Source organism: Numida meleagris, chromosome 6 (genome assembly GCF_002078875.1).
Source record: "Numida meleagris isolate 19003 breed g44 Domestic line chromosome 6, NumMel1.0, whole genome shotgun sequence".
Classification (NCBI taxonomy): Eukaryota; Metazoa; Chordata; class Aves; order Galliformes; family Numididae; genus Numida; species Numida meleagris.
This window is the reverse complement of record NC_034414.1, coordinates 9,850,419-9,869,466: the sequence shown is the minus strand read 5'-3', so window position 1 is coordinate 9,869,466 and position 19,048 is coordinate 9,850,419. Positions and strand designations below refer to the sequence as shown.

At 38.6% G+C, this 19,048-nt stretch overlaps 1 protein-coding gene across 3 annotated transcripts in view; it reads right to left on the bottom strand.

Moving 5' to 3' along the window:
* The window catches only part of TRIM66 (tripartite motif containing 66), a 45,484-nt gene that overhangs the window by 19,772 nt on the left and 6,664 nt on the right, over nt 1-19,048 (bottom strand). For all 3 annotated transcript variants that reach the window (XM_021402320.1, XM_021402321.1, XM_021402319.1), the window contains 9 exons: nt 16,433-16,536; nt 14,015-14,162; nt 9,912-10,044; nt 8,241-8,357; nt 7,625-7,739; nt 6,641-6,787; nt 6,378-6,495; nt 4,180-5,054; nt 3,240-3,401 (listed from right to left, as the gene is read on the bottom strand). In XM_021402320.1, the coding sequence (XP_021257995.1) occupies nt 3,240-3,401; nt 4,180-5,054; nt 6,378-6,495; nt 6,641-6,787; nt 7,625-7,739; nt 8,241-8,357; nt 9,912-10,044; nt 14,015-14,162; nt 16,433-16,536 (1,919 nt within the window). The remainder of the gene's footprint in view (nt 1-3,239; nt 3,402-4,179; nt 5,055-6,377; nt 6,496-6,640; nt 6,788-7,624; nt 7,740-8,240; nt 8,358-9,911; nt 10,045-14,014; nt 14,163-16,432; nt 16,537-19,048) is intronic.

The window sequence follows — 19,048 nt, the reverse complement described above, 5'->3', positions numbered from 1 at the left end:
GGTCCCAGCTACATGAGTGAAGCATACTGATAGGAGAATGTGATTTTCCACGCAGACAGAAAACTTCTATTTCTAGTGTTGAAATTCTAAAAAGGTATAATCAAACTCAATTTTTTTTTTTTTGCGCTATGTCCAGTACTTCAGATTTATATCAAACACTCAATGGTTCTGAGCATAGAAACATTCATTCTGCACAAAAACCTCAATTCAGAGAGTAATTAGAGGTACCTACAAGAAGACAGAAAGGCTGACAAAATACCATCACTGTTCTTCCAAAAACAGTGAAACAAATGAAAAGTAGCCTACACAACAAAAAGTTACATATCTAGAGACTATACCGCACATGCATACAGAGCACATGGGCACAAACAGGAATTAGTCCGAATCCCAAGACAGTAGCTGCTTTGATGTCACTGTTTCTCATTGATACCAAACAGAAATTCCTGCTTTATACTTCCGGAAAGCCAAAATTCTGTCTGCTCAATAGCGCAATGCTTAATTTTTGTCTAGACAGAGGCTGAGAAGTTAAGACCTGAGGACTTTTTAAAAGCGTCTGAAGTGTTTCATCATTGCTTTTCCACTTTTGTTTATCAATAATCAGCTTTAAATGTGAGGGCAGAAAACAATATTCATCAGAACAACCCAAACTGGCATCTCTGAGCTCAAAGGCACTCAGAGCACACATAAATACGATCCCATATACAGACAATTCAACTAGTTATCCGTCCATAATAACGAGTGCATACTGTAAGCATGTTTCACAGTTAAAACACAAGTGATGAATTACAAGAGCAATCAAGCCTGGTGCCTCTCCAAAATAAAGAAAATCACTGGACTAATGGAAATTTTTTTTTGAGAGAGAGATCTGAACAAATACGTCACCAAACAGTTAATTCTGGGTTTTGCTACATCCTGGTTCATACAGCTTTCTCTTTAAAAAGAAAACAGAAGCTCAGCAGCCAGGGTCCACTAGCAATGCTGCACACAGTGAAGGGTGTCAGAGTTTAGGAAAACTGCAAAACGAGGCCAGGAAGACCAACACCAGACACAATTCTTCTCCCCCTGGTAGCAATAGGTTTCTCTAGACGTTTTCTCTATCATATTTTCCAAGTGCCATATTTTAGACTTCTCCTCATTCACGTCTCTCTGAGCCCTCCAAGAAGATAAGAGATGAAATGTTCTGAACATAGGCTGTATAAAAAGTGGACAGACACCTACACAGAAATCTTTGTCTGAAGACAAGTGTGGAAACAAAAAAATCAGGTGAAATAGAGATGATAATGAATAGACACATCCTCCTGTTCTTAAATAAGAACCAGTCTCCCATTTAAACTTAGCTTTATTTTAGTTGCCAGCAAAAGCAGTCAGATGCCTTCAAACAGCATTCATGACAAATATATTTCAAGAATTTCCTTCATGTGTTGTTACCCTTCATCATTTCTAATCAGCCATTACCACAGCTGCCAAGATATTATGACTTCACCCAAAACAGCTCATTAGAAAGGATAAATACAAGCAAAGACGGGGTACTGAAGCTCTTGAGCATCCTCACTTCTTGCAGATATACCAGGAAACCAGTAGAAACTCTACAGATCTGTGTCGTCTGCAAAAGAATATGTACATCTCAACACCAGTAGAAAAATGTCCCCATTTTTTATCCTAGGTGTACCCTCTTCTTGCCACTTCCTCTACCCGCATGGCCTTTCCTCCTTCTTTTCTCCTTCATTTTCCCATCAGACTGCATCAGTCTCTTGCACTTGCACTTCAGTTTTCTTCCCTATTTCTTACTTCTCATTTCAGCTGTTAGAAGAAATCTTCCACTGTAGGTCCAGAAGAAAAGGATGGCTTCTTCAAGGTGCATGTATAGAAAGAGCCTCTGAAAACTAATTCATTAACATTAATGTTTATTTTCACAAATAACTTTGAGGGTGTGTCTGCATTACAAGAAAAGTATGTGTTCATGGTCTTACACCTTATGCACATCTTTTTTTAGTATTTTCCTATGGCAAAGTTGGCCCATTTGCAGAGAATGTACATAGCTTTCCCCATTCCTATGCTCAGTGGTTGAGGGAGATCTGCTTCCATATGTGAAAGTCCAGAAGCAAAAGGCATCATCAACATCTGAGAATGCTGGGACGCCACCAGCCTGATCCAGAAATGCCATCACATTTACAGGATTAATGCACAATTACAGCTGCAGATTTCACTGTGGCTTCCAAATTTGATTTCCGTGCTGCTTCCATACCCTCAGTAATCATTACCTTTCTTTCTGTGTCTCTACAATTCCCAAAAAAGTCATAACTACATTGGGTCAATAAAGCAGGATAAAGTAACTTCTTTTCTTGGGCTAGCATGGAAAGACAAGTTCTTCCACAATATTACATGCACAAATTCCAAGAAAATATATACAGGAAACACTTCTACGTGGCACAGAACATGAGTCATGCACACAAATACCAAATAGATTTGAGCAACCAGAATAAGAAGTGCTGTTTGGAGTATTTTTAATAAGCTATGGAGAGGCAGAAGGGAGTTCACCCACCTCAAATGCATCAGTGGTATTCAAAGCCAGCAAGGATCTACTGAGAAAGATGAATTCTCCTGTTCTTGTTTTTACTTTTGCCTCTTCTTCAATAGTTAGAGATGCCCCGCAGTGGGTGTAAGGATTAAAGCATGGTTCTGTCACACACTAAAATATTCTAGAGATACAGAGATGTATGGGTTTTCTGCCTATATACAAAGAGTATAGCAGAATTGTTATAACTCTTTCAGAAACTACATCTTCACTAAGAATTCTTGTTATTTCCACTATTTTTAAGGACACCTTTCAGGATTTCATCAGAATCTGCGAGTCCTTTTTCAAATTCAACTGCTGCTAGTATGACAGTAGAAAGACCTGACAGTTAAATCACTAAAGACAGGAAGTGGACAGAATTTACTCTGTGAAGAAGCAGATACTCTATTTATTCACCAGTTCATGCTTAGTAGTCATGCCAGCTATATCTAAACAGTGCTAGCTTGTTGCTCTCTGGGCTACAGCATAGTGTATAGACATTTCTAGAGGAAGCACACAAGGTTACGCTGTGATTATCTCTCAAGATTTACAAGCTGTTTTGTCAGCTTTTACTGTATTTTAATTTTATTCCACCTTGACTGCAAATTCCAGTGCCATATTACACTCAGTATCGAATTACGTTTTCCCATTCACGTGTTTATTTATTTTTTAAAGTTCTTTATACCTTTCTCACTGGATGGAAAGTTGATTGTTGCGGTGTTGTCTCAGGGGAGTGACTGCTGACACTGACTTCTTCATCTAATGATTGGGACATGGATGGTACATCGCTTCTCTCAAGAGGAACTACAGGCTTCTGGGCATCAAGTTCAGTGGAATTCTCACAGACCTATAAATCAAGATTAAGAGTTAGTGTTTTCAAAATCTCAGTAAAAACAGTAGCAAACTTGCATCAACATAGCATCAACACAATACAAAAAAACTGGAAAGACAAAGGTGTTCAAAGTAACTCTAACTAGAAAGATAAATGAATATATAGAGAGATATTTCTCTCAAATATTCATAGAAAAAGATCAGTGAAGCTGCTGAAATATACCAAAAGCCTGCTGCCTCCCTGTACAGGTAAGCCACTAAGAGTCATTCAAGGTGGGAACTCTACAGAGTTTACAGAACGGGAAATCTCAACCATCCTTCCACTGTAATTCTCACTGTTTTGAATGAGTTTCAAAGCCTTCTTATAGTGCCACCTTATCTTCCTTACAGAGTTTGGGTGCCCACAACCAAGCACTGTCCCTTTTTCAAAGGTAGGATCTCTGGACCGGGATTCAGCAGATGGGCTTTATTCCTTCTTTGCTATAAAAGTAAAGCCAGTCATTTAATTTTTCTGTCCTTCATTTACCTATATACAATGGATGAATGATGATGCTTTTATCCTCCCACCTGCTGCTTGCCTTGTCTCTTTAGAGAGTCAGATCTTTGGGATCTGGGTTGTTTATGCAGCACTTTACATAAAATTTTGGACAGATCTCCATGAGGCGTGAAGCTTCTGCTGATTACTAACATAGACAAGACAACAGAAGGTTCAACCTACAGGAAATCTCAAAGGTGTCCCCCATTTCTGAGCTTATGTTGATCAAAAACAACAGGGAAGAACTTTGAAAACTTACTTGTGCTTCATCTTCAATTTGTTGCTGAACTGGGGCTGGTTGCCTCACTATGTAATTTATCTGACCAACTATGGTCTGTTGAACATGCTGAGGTGGCTTGGCTTGGTTCAGCTGCAAGCTGGACTGTCCTTGGGCCTGGAGAAGAAGCTCCAGATCCTTTTTCATCTCCTCCAGTTCAAACTGGTGTTGCATTATGTCCAGGCTCTGCTGCATGACTTGTTTGTGGGTGTTTTCATATTGACTTGGAGGTGGTGATGCTGGTGACAGCTGCTGCTGTGGTGGCTCCTGCACGTGGTTAGACTTTATCTTCTGAAGATGGCCAAGCTGCACTTGCACAGTTGATGTCTGTGAGCTAAATGGCTGTGGATGGCTTGTGTGAACTTGCTGAGCCTCATGTGATACAACAGCATAACCCAGAGGTGCAGTCTGTTGCAGCTGCTGGGATGATAAGTGCTTTCCTGTCCTTCCAGATGCATTCTCAGACTCGGACCTTGACTGCTGCTCTAGCCCAGACTGTGCTGGCTTCAGAGGCTGGGAAACACTCCTCTGCTCTTTGTCACGTTGTTGCACGCTGTACTGCAGAGGAAAGTGCTGCTGATGCAGTTCGGGAGGCTGTCGAAAATGCTGATGGGGATGTATGTTCTGGTGAGAAGGCTGAGCTTTGTTTGGGTGAGGTATACTGAGGCAGAGTGAGCAACACACCGGAATAGGACACTGAGCTGCAGGGGGAAACTGATGTGGCTGGCTATTCACAGGCTCCAGCTGTGACACTGGGCAATGGTGCCCATGATACAAGGGTGTCTGTAATCCTTGCACATTGCCATAGAGGAGGACATCTGAATGTGTAAAGGGTCCACCTTCTGTAGTGAAACCTCCTGCAAAAAAATGAAATAAAAGCAAACTTAGTCTCCGAAGCTCTTGCCCAATTTACATAATGAGAACTGTAAATAACAGCCATTCCTTTCTCTTCAGTTCATATACAAGTGGGCTCATATCCTACCCAAACAGTTCTTCAATATACCTTCAAGATAAATTTTTCAAGATTTTGCAGTGATTTAAAATCACACTAAGCTCCCACTGACGTCCATGGAACTCATGGCTGAAATACCAGCAAACGCTTTGAAAAACTACCCTCAACTCACATTACTTTAACTGATGGATATGGCTTATACTTCCACTCTTCACTAAACTACAAGCACATTTTCCCATCCGTAAGCACAGGTAGAAATGACTGCTTTCAGGGTTAAAGTAAGAAAAATAAAAGAGATTTATGTTATGTAGGAAAGAATCATAAAAACCAGAAATAGAAATGGCCTACGAACTGATCTCATCCATGCTTTTTGCCAAGACAAAATTATTCCCTGCACCACTTCTGCAACTGTTCTAACTTTTCTAGTTTTAAATATCCTAAAACGGGATAAAAACCAACCCTTTATACCATCGACCTGCCCACCAAACTGAATTTACTGTAAAAACCCGCAACAGCTGGAAAATTTATAGCTGGTGGAAAACAAGCTGAAAGTATACACACTCATTATATATGTAATACTGTCAATATTACACAGTCAATGTCTTAAAGCTATCTTTGTGCCCATTAATTGTAAGCATCTTAAGCACTTTTCAGGTCCCATGGCCAGTGAGATACTAACAGACCTGAAGAGCATGAGCATAGCTGAGATCAGCTACGTCTAGGTAAGGCAGAGAAAATAGCATCAGCATCACTGCAAATACTCCTTTTCACTCAAGGTCCTGGACGGAACCGGTAGGGAAACAGTGTTGTAGTTACAGAGTTATTGCGTGCTGGGCCAAAACTGCATTTCACATGCATCATGCAAAGTTAAGGCTGTTTGGTAGCCAATTATGCTACGTAATTCTAGCTAAAAATGTAGCCATTTGCACAGTGTTTTGATTAAACTAGTAGTTGTGTTCTTACATTGTGATTTTCTAAGACAATCAAAAATGACAATTACAGAGTACATTCATAGGCAATGTTTATAGAGTAATATTTATAAATAATGATGCCTTTTAATAGAGGAAAAGCGTGACAGTTTTCATTCACAACAGCATTTCTTCAGGGCTGTGACAGGTAGAACCTAAACCACAATTCAAAAGAAATGGAGACTGCTTTAAGGAAAGTACATATAAGTCTTGTCTGTCCTTGGGCACTTGCCTAGTAAAGAACACTATGTTGTTCTTACCAAAATTGGACAGTTGCTTACTCCAGTAGGAGGGATCCCAAGTAAATCTGATCTTCAGAGGAGGGGCTACGTCTGTGTTAGAGTTCGTCTCTAACAAGCGCTGGATCTGAAATACAATCTGGGGACGAATCAAAGGATTATGATTTTATTAACAGTTACAAGAGCATGAAAAGTGTTTTATTGGAGAAACATTAAATCCCTAATACATTTCTCACATGTACTGTATAGTTTTACTTTATTGAAAAAGTAAGCATTGCTCTTACCAGTTCTTTACTGAAGAGAAATGGGATGCTGTTTTTACTGCACACTGCCCAGTTGACAAAGTTCTGCACGTGTTCAACCTGTGTACTTAAAACCACAACACCTTGCAGTTGTTGCTCCAATTTCTGCTTCCTTTCATTTGTGATTTTCTGTTAATAATGTGGAACAGTAGGACACAGTTGTCATCCCTCAAACACACATAATGCACACAATCATTGGAGTTATAGCATGCATGGATGCTCTTATTTAGAATCTCTTTAAACCATCAATCATAAAGATAAAGCAAATCCTATTCAACAGATATGTCCAAACTCAGGAAGAAAAACAGCTTATTCAGGAACAACTTACAGCATTCTGGCCTTGGCTTAGCTGAAAAACGTAGCACAAGAATAGTGTACAAGTCAGACTGAATTTGCTCATGGAGCTCTTTGTCATCTCTTACAATACGTAGGAAAGAAGACATAAGAAAGAATGCCAGCAGAGGGGAAGCATGCAGTGTTTCCTCAGAAAGTCCTTCCAGTTTCCAGCAACTCACGATTCAGGGACCACAAAGACAGCAGATAAACTACCACCCTCAGGGTGTTTCTACCACATATACTTCAACTGGACATGTAAAACTGAAGAGTCAAAACTGTATGGTCTTTTACAGAAGGCGGGCCCTCGGATCATTTTCTAAACATGCTAAGTGTAGTGCTAGACAAATGAAGCATTAACATCAAAAGATGGCTTTGTAAGTACTCAAACTGTGCATGTATTTCTCTATAATTGCATTATAAAAGGTGGTTAACGTAAGTAAACATTTTGCCACTTAATCATAAATCCTTGTCAACCATTGATTCCACATAAAATTCTGTAATAAAAAAGTATTTGAAAACATAAGCAAAGGGACAATAACATTCACAATCTATATTCTTTCCATTGGCACTGGGATTTAATTTTAATTTAGTTTAATTTCCCAAGGTATGAAAGAAACTAGCCTTACTTACTTCAAGTTGTTCAAGAAGGATGTTTGTTCGTTTATTGATTTCATTTATCAAAACCATCTTGGCCATTTTGATTTGATTTTCTACCTTTTTGTATACATGTTTTACTTCAAGCAACCTGGGGGGAAAAATATACGTATCCCTGGATGAGCCAACTGTTATATCATTTATTCAGTGTTTGGTAGGTATTTGTTATAAGGACTGATCTGACTGTTGACAAAGAACTCCAATGAAAGTTCTATCGTTTCCTCTAAGTTCTCCCACAGTTCTCTTCCAATTTTATACTAGCCTTGCCTGGAAATGCAGTTGTTTTGAGATTTCTTGAAGAAATACATTATTTTTAAAGTCATTCTTATTTCTATTCCTTGCAAAATCTAGTTCAGAAACAGCAGATTATACAAAGAAATCTTTGAAGTTAGCTGTCACATGTCTCATAAGGACTATGGAATCCCGTATTACAATGCTGTGAGATTTGACACATTCAAATTCAATAGTTTTAATCTTCATATTATCTACCCTCCAACAAATAGTATCTGCTTTTAATTGTAGTAACCTGGTTTTAGTGAAAATAGTATTCTTACTCATCACCCATTTCCTGAAATAAATGCATAACAGTTACCTGTCTTCAATCTGTTTAGCTGAAACCTGAATGCCACTTTTTTTCTCTTCCACTTTAGCTACGACATTTTCCAGGATAGCTCTCTGATTTTGCAAAGCTTCATCAAGATGTCTGAATCTACAAAGGAAGGGGAAATTTTCACTATATGTTCATTTCTGTTGTTAAGTTACTATTGAGAAGCTAGACATTGACTTACTTTTTCTTTCATAACCTCAAATAAAGCATTGTTTACATTTCCTGCTATTGTAATAGGTTAGAGGAGAACCGTTGGATCTGGCAGCACTGTGCCATTGTCATCACTGCAGCATTGTGCCACTAAGTACAACTGCCCACTGCCAGACTTCACCTGCTGCTCTACATTTCCCGTGGGTAGAGCTTGCTTCTCTCTCTGCAGAGAGAGACTCCTCTAAGGAGTCTGTGCCAGACACACAGCTCACAAGGATCAATTTTTCCTTATCTTTAAAGCCTGAATCCCATGGTGAGAGGAAAGGGAGCAGTTCTAGCCACTGGATTTTTTATTGAACACAGCTCATATGTGTCCTAAACATAGGTCATTACTCTTATTTTCCTGGTAGAATAGTACAAATACAAAGGCATACAGGTATTTAAGAAAAAGAGGTCACTCTAGATATCTAGTGGATTGTCAGAAGGCCTTGGTTTAAATTTATTAAAATTTGAGCTTAACAACATTCCTTACCAGCCCAAAAATTAATTATTTACATTGCTGAAGGTTGACAGTCCGTGTTGATTAAGAGTTTATAATGTGTGACTTGATCAATGGGGACTTACACAGACCTGAACTTCCAAACCTGTACACTGAACACTCAGATAAGGTCATTCTTTATTTTTCTAGCCACAACCCAACATCTTTGCCTATAGTACATGTATTGTAGGAGCTTGACTCTGTAACCCAGACAATCCATTTTAACTGTCACAGGTACTGCTCTTCTCAAATTTCTCCTGCCTTTTTTTCCAAACTTAACTCCTGTGGATTCACTTTGGCTTTTTGTGTTTGAAAGCAGAAGTTGTATGCCTGAAGCAGAAGAAATAGTTACGTTCAAGACAATTGCTCTCAGATGGACAGTCAGGAGAGCAGCTGCCTTCATGTCTGTCTGGACATAATCTTCTGCTTCTTTCCTACTACAAATGCTGTGACAGCTATCCCAAATTTAACACCCTACATAAAGGCAGTGCATCTCACAAAAAGTCATGCTGTCACAGTGTATAGATAATTCCTTACACAACTCATACACCTCTGAACTGAATAACAGATTTGGGCCATGCTAAGGATGGAGTTGAGCTCTTATCTACTGTCTCATGCATGTTGGTCATGGGTTGACAGTTGGACTTGATCTTAGAGCTCTTTTCCAACCTTAATGATTCTGTGGATCTATGATGGTGCTCAAGATACTCCTCTACACTGCATCTGACAGATAATACAATTTGGAAGGTACTCACTGCTGAAAACTGCATAGAATTCTGTACAAACTATAACTTATGTGTTACACTCATTGAGCAAAAGACAATGGACCTGAGTTTGTTGTGGCTATGAAGCTAGACTATCCTGAAACTTCAGTTGCTAGGAAATGCAAATGGAGCAGTTTTAAGTCTAAATTAGCTATGTTTTTAGATAGGATCATGAAAATACATGAAGCAATCAGTGTCTGGTACCTGTGTTCCTTATGGTCTGTCAGCAGGCAGCTGCTGCATGTGAGGATATCACAGGACTCACAGAAGAGCTTGAGCGGTTCTTGAGCGTGCACCGGACAAAGTAAGGGAAACTCACTTGCCTCGTCTTCAGTCGCTGAGGAACATAAAGCAATAGTGTCAACGACCAGAACCACTACTGTAGGTCAGGAACAGAACTGCCAAACTAGTAATTTATAAACCTTGATGTTATTTCTAAAAATTCAGAACTTGGAACAATTTGATTATATGAAGCAGGGGCATTTGGTTTGAGGTTTTTTTGTGCGTGTGCATGTGCGTTGTTTTGTTTTTTTTCTTCCTAGTACATCCTACAGATTGATCACATCAAAGAGACTCAGGAATTAGTAATCAGACCTCTAAACTCTCGTGATGATTAAATCCCTCTCTTGGTTTTGGATATCTCTTTCATGATTTTGAATGTGTTGGTCTTGCAAACCAATTAACTGCACTGTAAAATGTAGAAAAGCAAATACATTAAAGAAACTTGAAGTAGAAGCAAAAAATCTTTTTAAAAACAAAAGTCACAAGGAACTGTTTTTCACAAACCTAAGTTCATTGTGAACACAACTTCAACAACTAAAAGATATTGGTATTAAACACTAATATCTGTTCTTATAATCATTTTCTAAAGAGTAATGTGATGAAGACTGTGAACAGACAGTGGACATGTAAAGTGGAAGTGCTCCTCCTATAGAAACAAACCCCTTCTTTCCTCCCTGGATATAGTAGAATTATTTCAGAAGGAAGGAAGGAACACAGTCAACAATAGAATGTTTAAGAAACTCTAAAACGTGGCAAAGCAAAATTCCTTTCATTACATTCACAAACGCAACCACATTAATTTTATTTAAGGAAAAGAATCACCCCCAAAACTCAGAGACTTATTTTATCAGCGTAAGGACCACACATTGCTAGCACTGGTGAAAAGCATTCTTTGTTCAAAACGGTCTTAAAGCCCAAGCAGCACTAAGGTACAGTGACAAATTTATTCAGGTCACTGTTCATATCCTCTGTCCACAGGAATATTAGCATTATTAGTACTTAATCATCCATAAGAGGACAAGAAAAGCATGACTGCATCCTCAAAGTTTTTCTACAAAGCCAATATCCTGTTACTTTCGACCAACACGTGAGAAATTAAACAAAGCAATCACTTAATATTTATTTATACAAATTTTAAATGAAATAACAATTATTTATATAACATTTTTGCCGATATAAACTGAGAAGTATGTTTCAATTTCCACACTACAAACTCACCTTACTTATCTAAATGTAAAATAAAATACTTATGGCAGGGACCATGCCTCAACCTAGCAAAACAGAGCCTTTCTAGAACTGACCCTCTGAAGTGTTGCAATAACACATATGCCCCATGTACAGAAAGCTAAACTCATTCAGTCACTTTCTTTTCAATTTGTAAAAAGCACAATATAGAAGTAGAAAGGCTACAAAATCTGATGGCTGATAAAGAAAATGAAAACACGCAGAAAATCCATGCCACATCCTAATGAAAATATGGCAAACCTTTCTAGATTGCTGTCTACTCTGGATATTTCTGAGGTGGCTGATTTGCTTCCTCCTGTTCCAATGGCTTTTATCGGCTCTTCTTGACATAATGTGCAAGAAGATAATTTGTGATAGATTAGGCCAAGATATTTGTATAATGGAATTCTACAATTTACGTTCTCATAAAGTATTTACTACAGTATCATGCTTTACTCTTCAAGAAAGTTTTTTTTTAATATTACTATGAATATATTATTATTATGCTAATAGTATTCTTCAAAGAGGAAATTGGATCTGAGCCTTTTTAGCCCACTTATATATATACATATGATATCCCAATACAAACTATATATATAGTTTGTACATAGTTTATATATATATATCCCAATACAAACTTATATATATATATATATCATATATCCCAATACAAACTATACTCATTCCACTAACAACTTTTTTTCTCTGATTTAATACACATATGCAGCTTTGCATTAAAACCTACAGCTGACAAGGCAAATAATAGATAAGCAAGCAGGTGGATCCTCTTCTTCCCACACTGGGTCAGGTATTATATATTCATGGAAAAATAAGAAGTCCATAATATTTATCTAAAGTTGAGAATGAGTTGGAGTGTTGAGTACATGCAGAGTAGGCAAGCTCGCAATATCATGTTATTTCTATTAAACTCCAGCTTATAACAAGAGGCAGTCTTAAGGGTCAAAGTATAATGAAGCTAAATAACCATCTTATGTAATGATTTTTCTTTTCTGGCAAGTTTTTTCAGTCTCTGGATAATTGTAATCATCCCAGAGAAATTAGTGTGGTTTTTTCAGTACTGTGTCAGATTTAAGAGACGAGCAGATCTCAAATGCAAACTGAGGATGAAAAATCAACATCATCTAATTAGAGCACAGATCCAGGGCCTCTGCTGCTAGCAAATCTCTGATTCAAGTGACACATCAGCGAGAACTACCACTGAGCCGTGGTATTCTCAACCTAGGTTATACTAAGCTCAGACCTATACCCTCTAGTTTTAAAATGAGTTGAACTCTAACAAATCCGACATGAAACAAGGGCACAAGCCTGCTTGTTTTTTCCTAGGAACAAACATCTTGATCAGATCTATTAAGTTAGAATTGAATAGAATTTAGGAATAAAAAGATGAGAAAGCATTTTAGTTTGTGTTTTCACCTTTGTATTTGTACAGCACACATAAAACCACAACTAAGCCACAGGGAGATTTTCTTACCATCGTTTATCAGCAACATAAGCTTACTCAACATGAAATGAAATTATAAACAGTTGGAGCCTCAAAACCACTGTTCTTATCTTGCCATCAACTCAAGAAGAAAAACACATTGTCCATCCAATCAGGGCATTTGAGGGGGAGTTAGGGGTCTTTAGTTCACATTATTCTCTAGAAAAGAGACTCAGTCAATATTTGAATATCATCTGTGCTTGTCCCTGGAAGTGTTCAAGAGAAGTTTAGATCATGTACTAAAGGACATGGTTTAGTGGGAAATATTGGTGAAAGGTGAACGGTTGGACTGGATGATCTGAAACCTTGGTGATTGATTCTGTGATTATTATCATTATTACACTTTCTTTTTGTTTACATTCTATTTGTCAATGGTATATCACGTGTCAAGTAAATTGCCTCAAACTGCATTTCAGATGAACAGCTGGGACTTAAAAGAACTTCATCTATGGCAATAATGAAGTACAGGCTTCTGTAAGCAAAATCCTAAAGTCAAAATCACACATTATAACTTGTGTAAGCAGTGAGCTACAACTATGTATATTTCTTGTTCTGTTTCCTTATAAAGAAGGGTGATAGGGCAGCACAAACAACCTCAAATGAAAGCAAAGGGTAAACTTGAATCATTCTATAGAATTACTACACTCTTATTTTAGGTTCCAATTTGCTTTTGTAAGTTAATGTTAGCATACGCCTCTGTACTTAATCTAAGTAAAGAAAATAATCAGCAGTAACAGGAGATGGCAATCCTCTCTGTGGATTACTGCTGCACATGGATGAGACATTTGCAGTGGGTTTCATTTGTGTTTGCTGACAGCAGTACACCGACCACACTCAGAAACCACACTTTTCACTTACGAAAGGAACATCCTACAGCAGTCACAGCCTTCTGCTGCCTGGGGCTGTCCTTCCCACACCTTGTCCATAAACATGACAATTACTTTATGGCAGTTTCCTTGAATAAATTACCCGAATGGGGACAGAAATACTGAAAAGTCAAGGGTAACTGGTCTGGTAGCCCACCAAACCCTAGCCCAGCACTCAACTGACTGAAAAGGTATGTGGAACAGACTGTTGCCATGAAACACAAATATCCAAAATTTTTCAAATAACGTGGAATGCTGATAGTAGCAAGTTCAGACCCTTAAAGCTAAAGAAAATCCAAATAACCTCTCATTGACACTATAAGTCTCACTCACACAGAGCACAATGTCTCTGGCACAGAGCCTGCGACTGCTCCATTTTCAAGTGAATAACTGATATGAGACAAAACATGAACAGTCCAGCATATCTTCAGTACCTGTGCAGCCCTTCAGGGATACAGACAGGAAGCGATCTCCAGTTTCCTTGCCATGTCTGTGTTCCTCTGTACACGTGCTGCACAACCACTTATTGCAGCTCGTACAGAGACTGTGAGCAGGTCTCTTCTCTTTACACGTGGAGCAGCTCTAAGAAGAAAAAGTGCAATTACACACAAGGATAACAAATTAGCCTGTAGAAACAGACTGAGTTAGATAGGTTAGCCACCTATTTTGCTTCCTTAGATTAGTGTCATTTGAGTGATTTTAGGAATTCGGTTATTGCTGCAAAAGGGAACAGAATAAAATTAAGATTCAAAGCTCTTAAATCACATTGGTTGTCTGTCTGTGCTCTAGCGCAATCAGATGTAATTACAACATAGTGCAGGAACAATTCAGCAAAAACCCTAGGGTCCGTGTCACACACAGCGCCAGAATAAATCACCATAATGACTTGTTTCTTGTGAACCAGAAAACCCATGAAACTATACAATAAGACTCACCTGATTCCAGTCTAAGGAGGGCTACGGGAAGTTACTTGTGAAAATGATTGATGCAATTTGTGATCCCTTTCTCTTATAACAAGTGTGCGTATAACAAATGCTATACACGCACACTTATGTATATGTGCAGGTATGTAGAGATAGGAAGGTATTTCCTGTCTCATGAAAGATCATCTAGGCTCCAAAATAAATATATGACATGCTAAAGAGTCAAATTCTTAGAAAATTGCAATGAGATAACTATTTCTTTCCACATTACAGCAATTAGCAGAAGCATTTTAAACTACAACGTCAGTATCATTTATTCATTGCTGTCCATTACTAGTTTTTTATTAACCTACGAAATCTACAGGCTAGAGTCCACACTTACTTTCATGGATATGAAATTGCATATATAAATTGGAGCTACTTCAGTAGCGCTACTCTAAATCTACATTGCTTTACTAAAAATTGGTTTGTTTATTTGTTGTAAACATTGTATGAACCACTGACATAATACAGCGCAGCTGTAGTAGAACAGGCCAACGATAACGCAGTTTAGAACACAATACAAACACCTGCATATTCTTAATATAAAACTTACTCCCTACTCTCTGAAGAGTTGACCAATCCAAGATCAATTTACATATTGATATCAACTGTGATGAAATGGAAACATAAGACAGACATGGGAACATCAGCTGAACCCAAACTTGTAACTAATGATCATCTCTGTTAGGAAGGTTCCCGAGTCCCTCTGGGGTACTCCTGTGCTCCAGTGAGAATTCTGCTTTACTGAACTGCTCATAGGACTCCCAAGGGGTTGGAGAACAGAAAAAAGAAAAAAAAAACCACATTATTTTAATGAAAGTCTGAAAAACCAATCTAGTACTTTTGAAGATAATAGATTTTCTCATTTGATTTCCTTTCTATACCAACTCTCATTGAAAGGTAAATGAAGTGAGTCATAGTAATTAAGAAATCCCATTACAATAAGGTCATTCTATATATTCAGCAGTATCCTCTGAATTTAGCTCTTCTCAGAGAGCATATGAATAGATCAATGTGTTTTAAAGTTACGTGGTACTCTTCAAGCACCTTAGATCCGTAAGTGACCGCACACTTTGCTCGCCTTGATTTCTGAATTCCCCCAGAGCACTCCATGGACAACATTACGTGCTCTTTCCTTTTTAAAAATGGAGAAGATGAAACACAAGTGATTGACAGAGAAGATGTACGTCCCATCTGTACTTGTTTACAACTATATTGATGGGTCACACACATAACTCGAAGAGGTCTGAAGCCTTCTGCATGAGGCAGAACTGAGAAATTGTTGCTGCACCCACAGGAGTTCAGAGCAGTGGAAAGATAGATCTTCCATCACATCTTATGGAAAAAGTATTCCAGTTATCCTTTACATCCATCCCCCAAAAAGAAACTGAAATAGGATCTGATTGTTTTAATGATAAAAAAAAGTCACAAAATAGTTATCTCCCACAAGATTCAATGGGTAATCTTGGTGTAACCGTTCAGCCAGTAGTCTTTGTTTCTGTTTACTTTGTGTTGAGAGCTGAAAGGGGATAATGAAGTATCCAAGAAATCCATTATCTTCCAGATAATACATAATATATACACAGTAATTATATGTGCAAGCAATATTATAATAATAATATATACAAAAATAAATTGTCACAGATTCAGCCTACATCACTAGCATCAGTATATTTTTTTAATTACAGTCAAGCTCAATCTTCAAATAAAGTTAGAAGAGTACTGTGAAGGCAGGAAGTCCATCCCTAACAGCGATGTACTTACAGTCTACAGAAGCAAAACATAAGCGTCTGTTGTTCAATATGATCTGCTCTGTTTGTCAAACAGTGTCAGTCTGGGATTGTTTTAACAACTTCCAAGGCACCCTATAGAGTGGCTTTCACTCACCTTTGCCATAGCTGAATTAGCAGTGGGAAAATCCTTGAGAAAGCAATTTTCAACTACATCTCTTGCAAAACAGGTCTGTTTGCACACCGGGCAGGAAAGAATACCTACATTAAAAAAAAAAAAAAAAGACAGACAACACAAATAAAACAGTGTACACCAGCAATATGAACCAGGAAATGATAGAAACCACACTTAGGTATTGCTGGCTTTTTTTTTTTTTTTTTTATAAACATCACACCAACACTTAGCTGCAGGAAACTAAGGTATTCTTCAAGCCTTAAGTTACTTATGGCCAGATCCAGTTCACTACAAAAGGAAAAAAATAAATCAACAAAATCCCTAGAAGTATACACCAGAGTTTGGGTGATTTATCAATTTATCTCAGTATTTATTAAGGATATCCACAAGTCTCAATTGCCACAAATTTGATAAAAACTGAGCTACAGCTTAAGCTGCACACTCTTGTGACAGACCTACTTGTGCTTTCTGATACTAGCTACAGTTCTTCTAGATCAGCCTTGCATTACCAGAGGTACACCAAAGCATAAAACACATATTGCCTCATACCACTTTTACAGTACACCATGCTATCCAACTGAAGTCACAGAGAAGTAACACGCCGTTAGCAGAAGCAAAAAAAAAAAAAAAATCAGAATAAAGGTAAAAAAGTTTCAACCAATCTGATTTTTTCAATAAAAATCAGAATTGCAAGATGTCTATCACAACAAATCCGCAAGTGACAAAAAGACATCAGGCCGTGTTCCACTGACATTCCTAAAGCAAACAAAGCAACGCAGCAACGTGAGGAGCAAAACCTAGCTCCACCTCCATTAGCTACTATACAACTGGGACAAATCCTAGTGTTAGCCTGGGCCGGGAACTAGCACTGCAGTTCAAGAAGTTGTCCATAGCACAGAAGGAAAAATACAGTCGTGCAGTTATTCATCCCTAGGCTTCTGGGGCTAGCGTCCATATTTTGCTAGACGGTCTAGTGCTTTTCTGAAAAGGGAAGTGCACGTTTCGATCAGGTTTCGGTACACTACCTTTAGAGGCTGTGGTGTCAGTCTATTTTTACCTTATCTCAGCAAATCTTTTTTTCAAATCTCTTTCCATTCTGCTGAGAACATAATTTTAAAGCTATTCTCACCTGGTCAAGTGACCACGGACGATAACAAATAGCAACATTTTCCATGGCTAAATGACGCAAACTCACTGAGGTAAGTTCTTTTAAGAAAGATCGATTACAGCTTCCTACTAGACTGACACTGTTTGATGTTCTCTCTCTTTGACTAAAATTACTTTTAAATAAGGAGAGTGGCTTGCAGACTAATTTAATCTGAAGTTGCCTGCTACTCTTCACACGAGATGGCCACCAGAGACGCTCAGGTTCCCCAGCAGCCTAGTGCTACCTGCCCTTGCGGTACGGCTGCTGCAGTCCCCAGCCAGAAGCACAGTTCTAATGCTGCGTGCCTCCCATTTTCAGACCTGGCCTATTGCTGTTTTGACAACAGGACTTCACGTTATCAGAGACACACAAACCACAAACCCCTTCTACGTTACCGGTTCAGACAAAATCAGTACGCAATCAGATACCTAAGTTCACTTTCTTTCAGAATGCTTTGAAAAAATATTGAGTTCTGTTGCACGTCCTTTGAAGGAAGACATCTTAGAAACAATCACTGCCACAAGGTTTAGGCCTTTTTAGCCTTATTATTCGAAGGAAAGCCACAGTATACTGCTTGCTATTTTCCAGGGTTCCATTTACAACAGAACCATGACTTGGGGGCTCAAGTTGCAGAGTATTGCCTGCCTCACCCTTGTTTCACCGTGCATTTTGTACATCGGTGATCATAAGGACATGAGCCCCCAGGTGGCCATGCTACCCAGCTACCAGGCACCCCAGGGGAAAAGGCAATGCAAGCAATTGCCAGCACTGTGCTCATCTCCTGGGTACAGGACCTGAACCTCGTCTAAGCATGTTCCAGTGACGGAGTTACAAAGAGGCCAGAAATCCGTTTGATAAAGATGCCCATGATTGCAGAAAGCTGCAGAAGCCTGTCAACCTCTTCCTCTCCTTTGTATCCTTAATGTAAGGAGCATAGCTAGAAGGCTGTCTTATTTACCCACAGTCTTTGTGGCTAATCACCTTCATATGTTACACCCTAGGACAACTGGATGCTTTTGTATTAGTCACAGTGTAACCACCTCAAGCTTCCCCAAATTATGATTGTGTGTCTTTTAGACATTCCATTAAAAGCTCGGTTCTCTGGAGAAATATAACAACAGCAGGAGCAATGCAGTACTGAAGACAAGATGCATTATCCAGACAGTGCCCCAACTCCTTGCAAATGCTGCGCGCTGCGAGTGTCAGGGAATCGCAGCATTAATTCCTAGAAGGTGAAACTGGGCAAGTTTCCACATGAGCATCTTACAAAGCAACACAGCCACAGAAATAAAGAGGCAAATACATTTTGATTGATAAGCTGGGAAGTGAAATACCTATTTTGCAAGCAGCCTCTCAAATAAGGGACATGCTGTAATTCTTGGTGCATTTGATAGGAAAAATCTTGTGACTTCATAGGGAATTGCCTCTAGCTCTCTGAGACCTCAAACCAG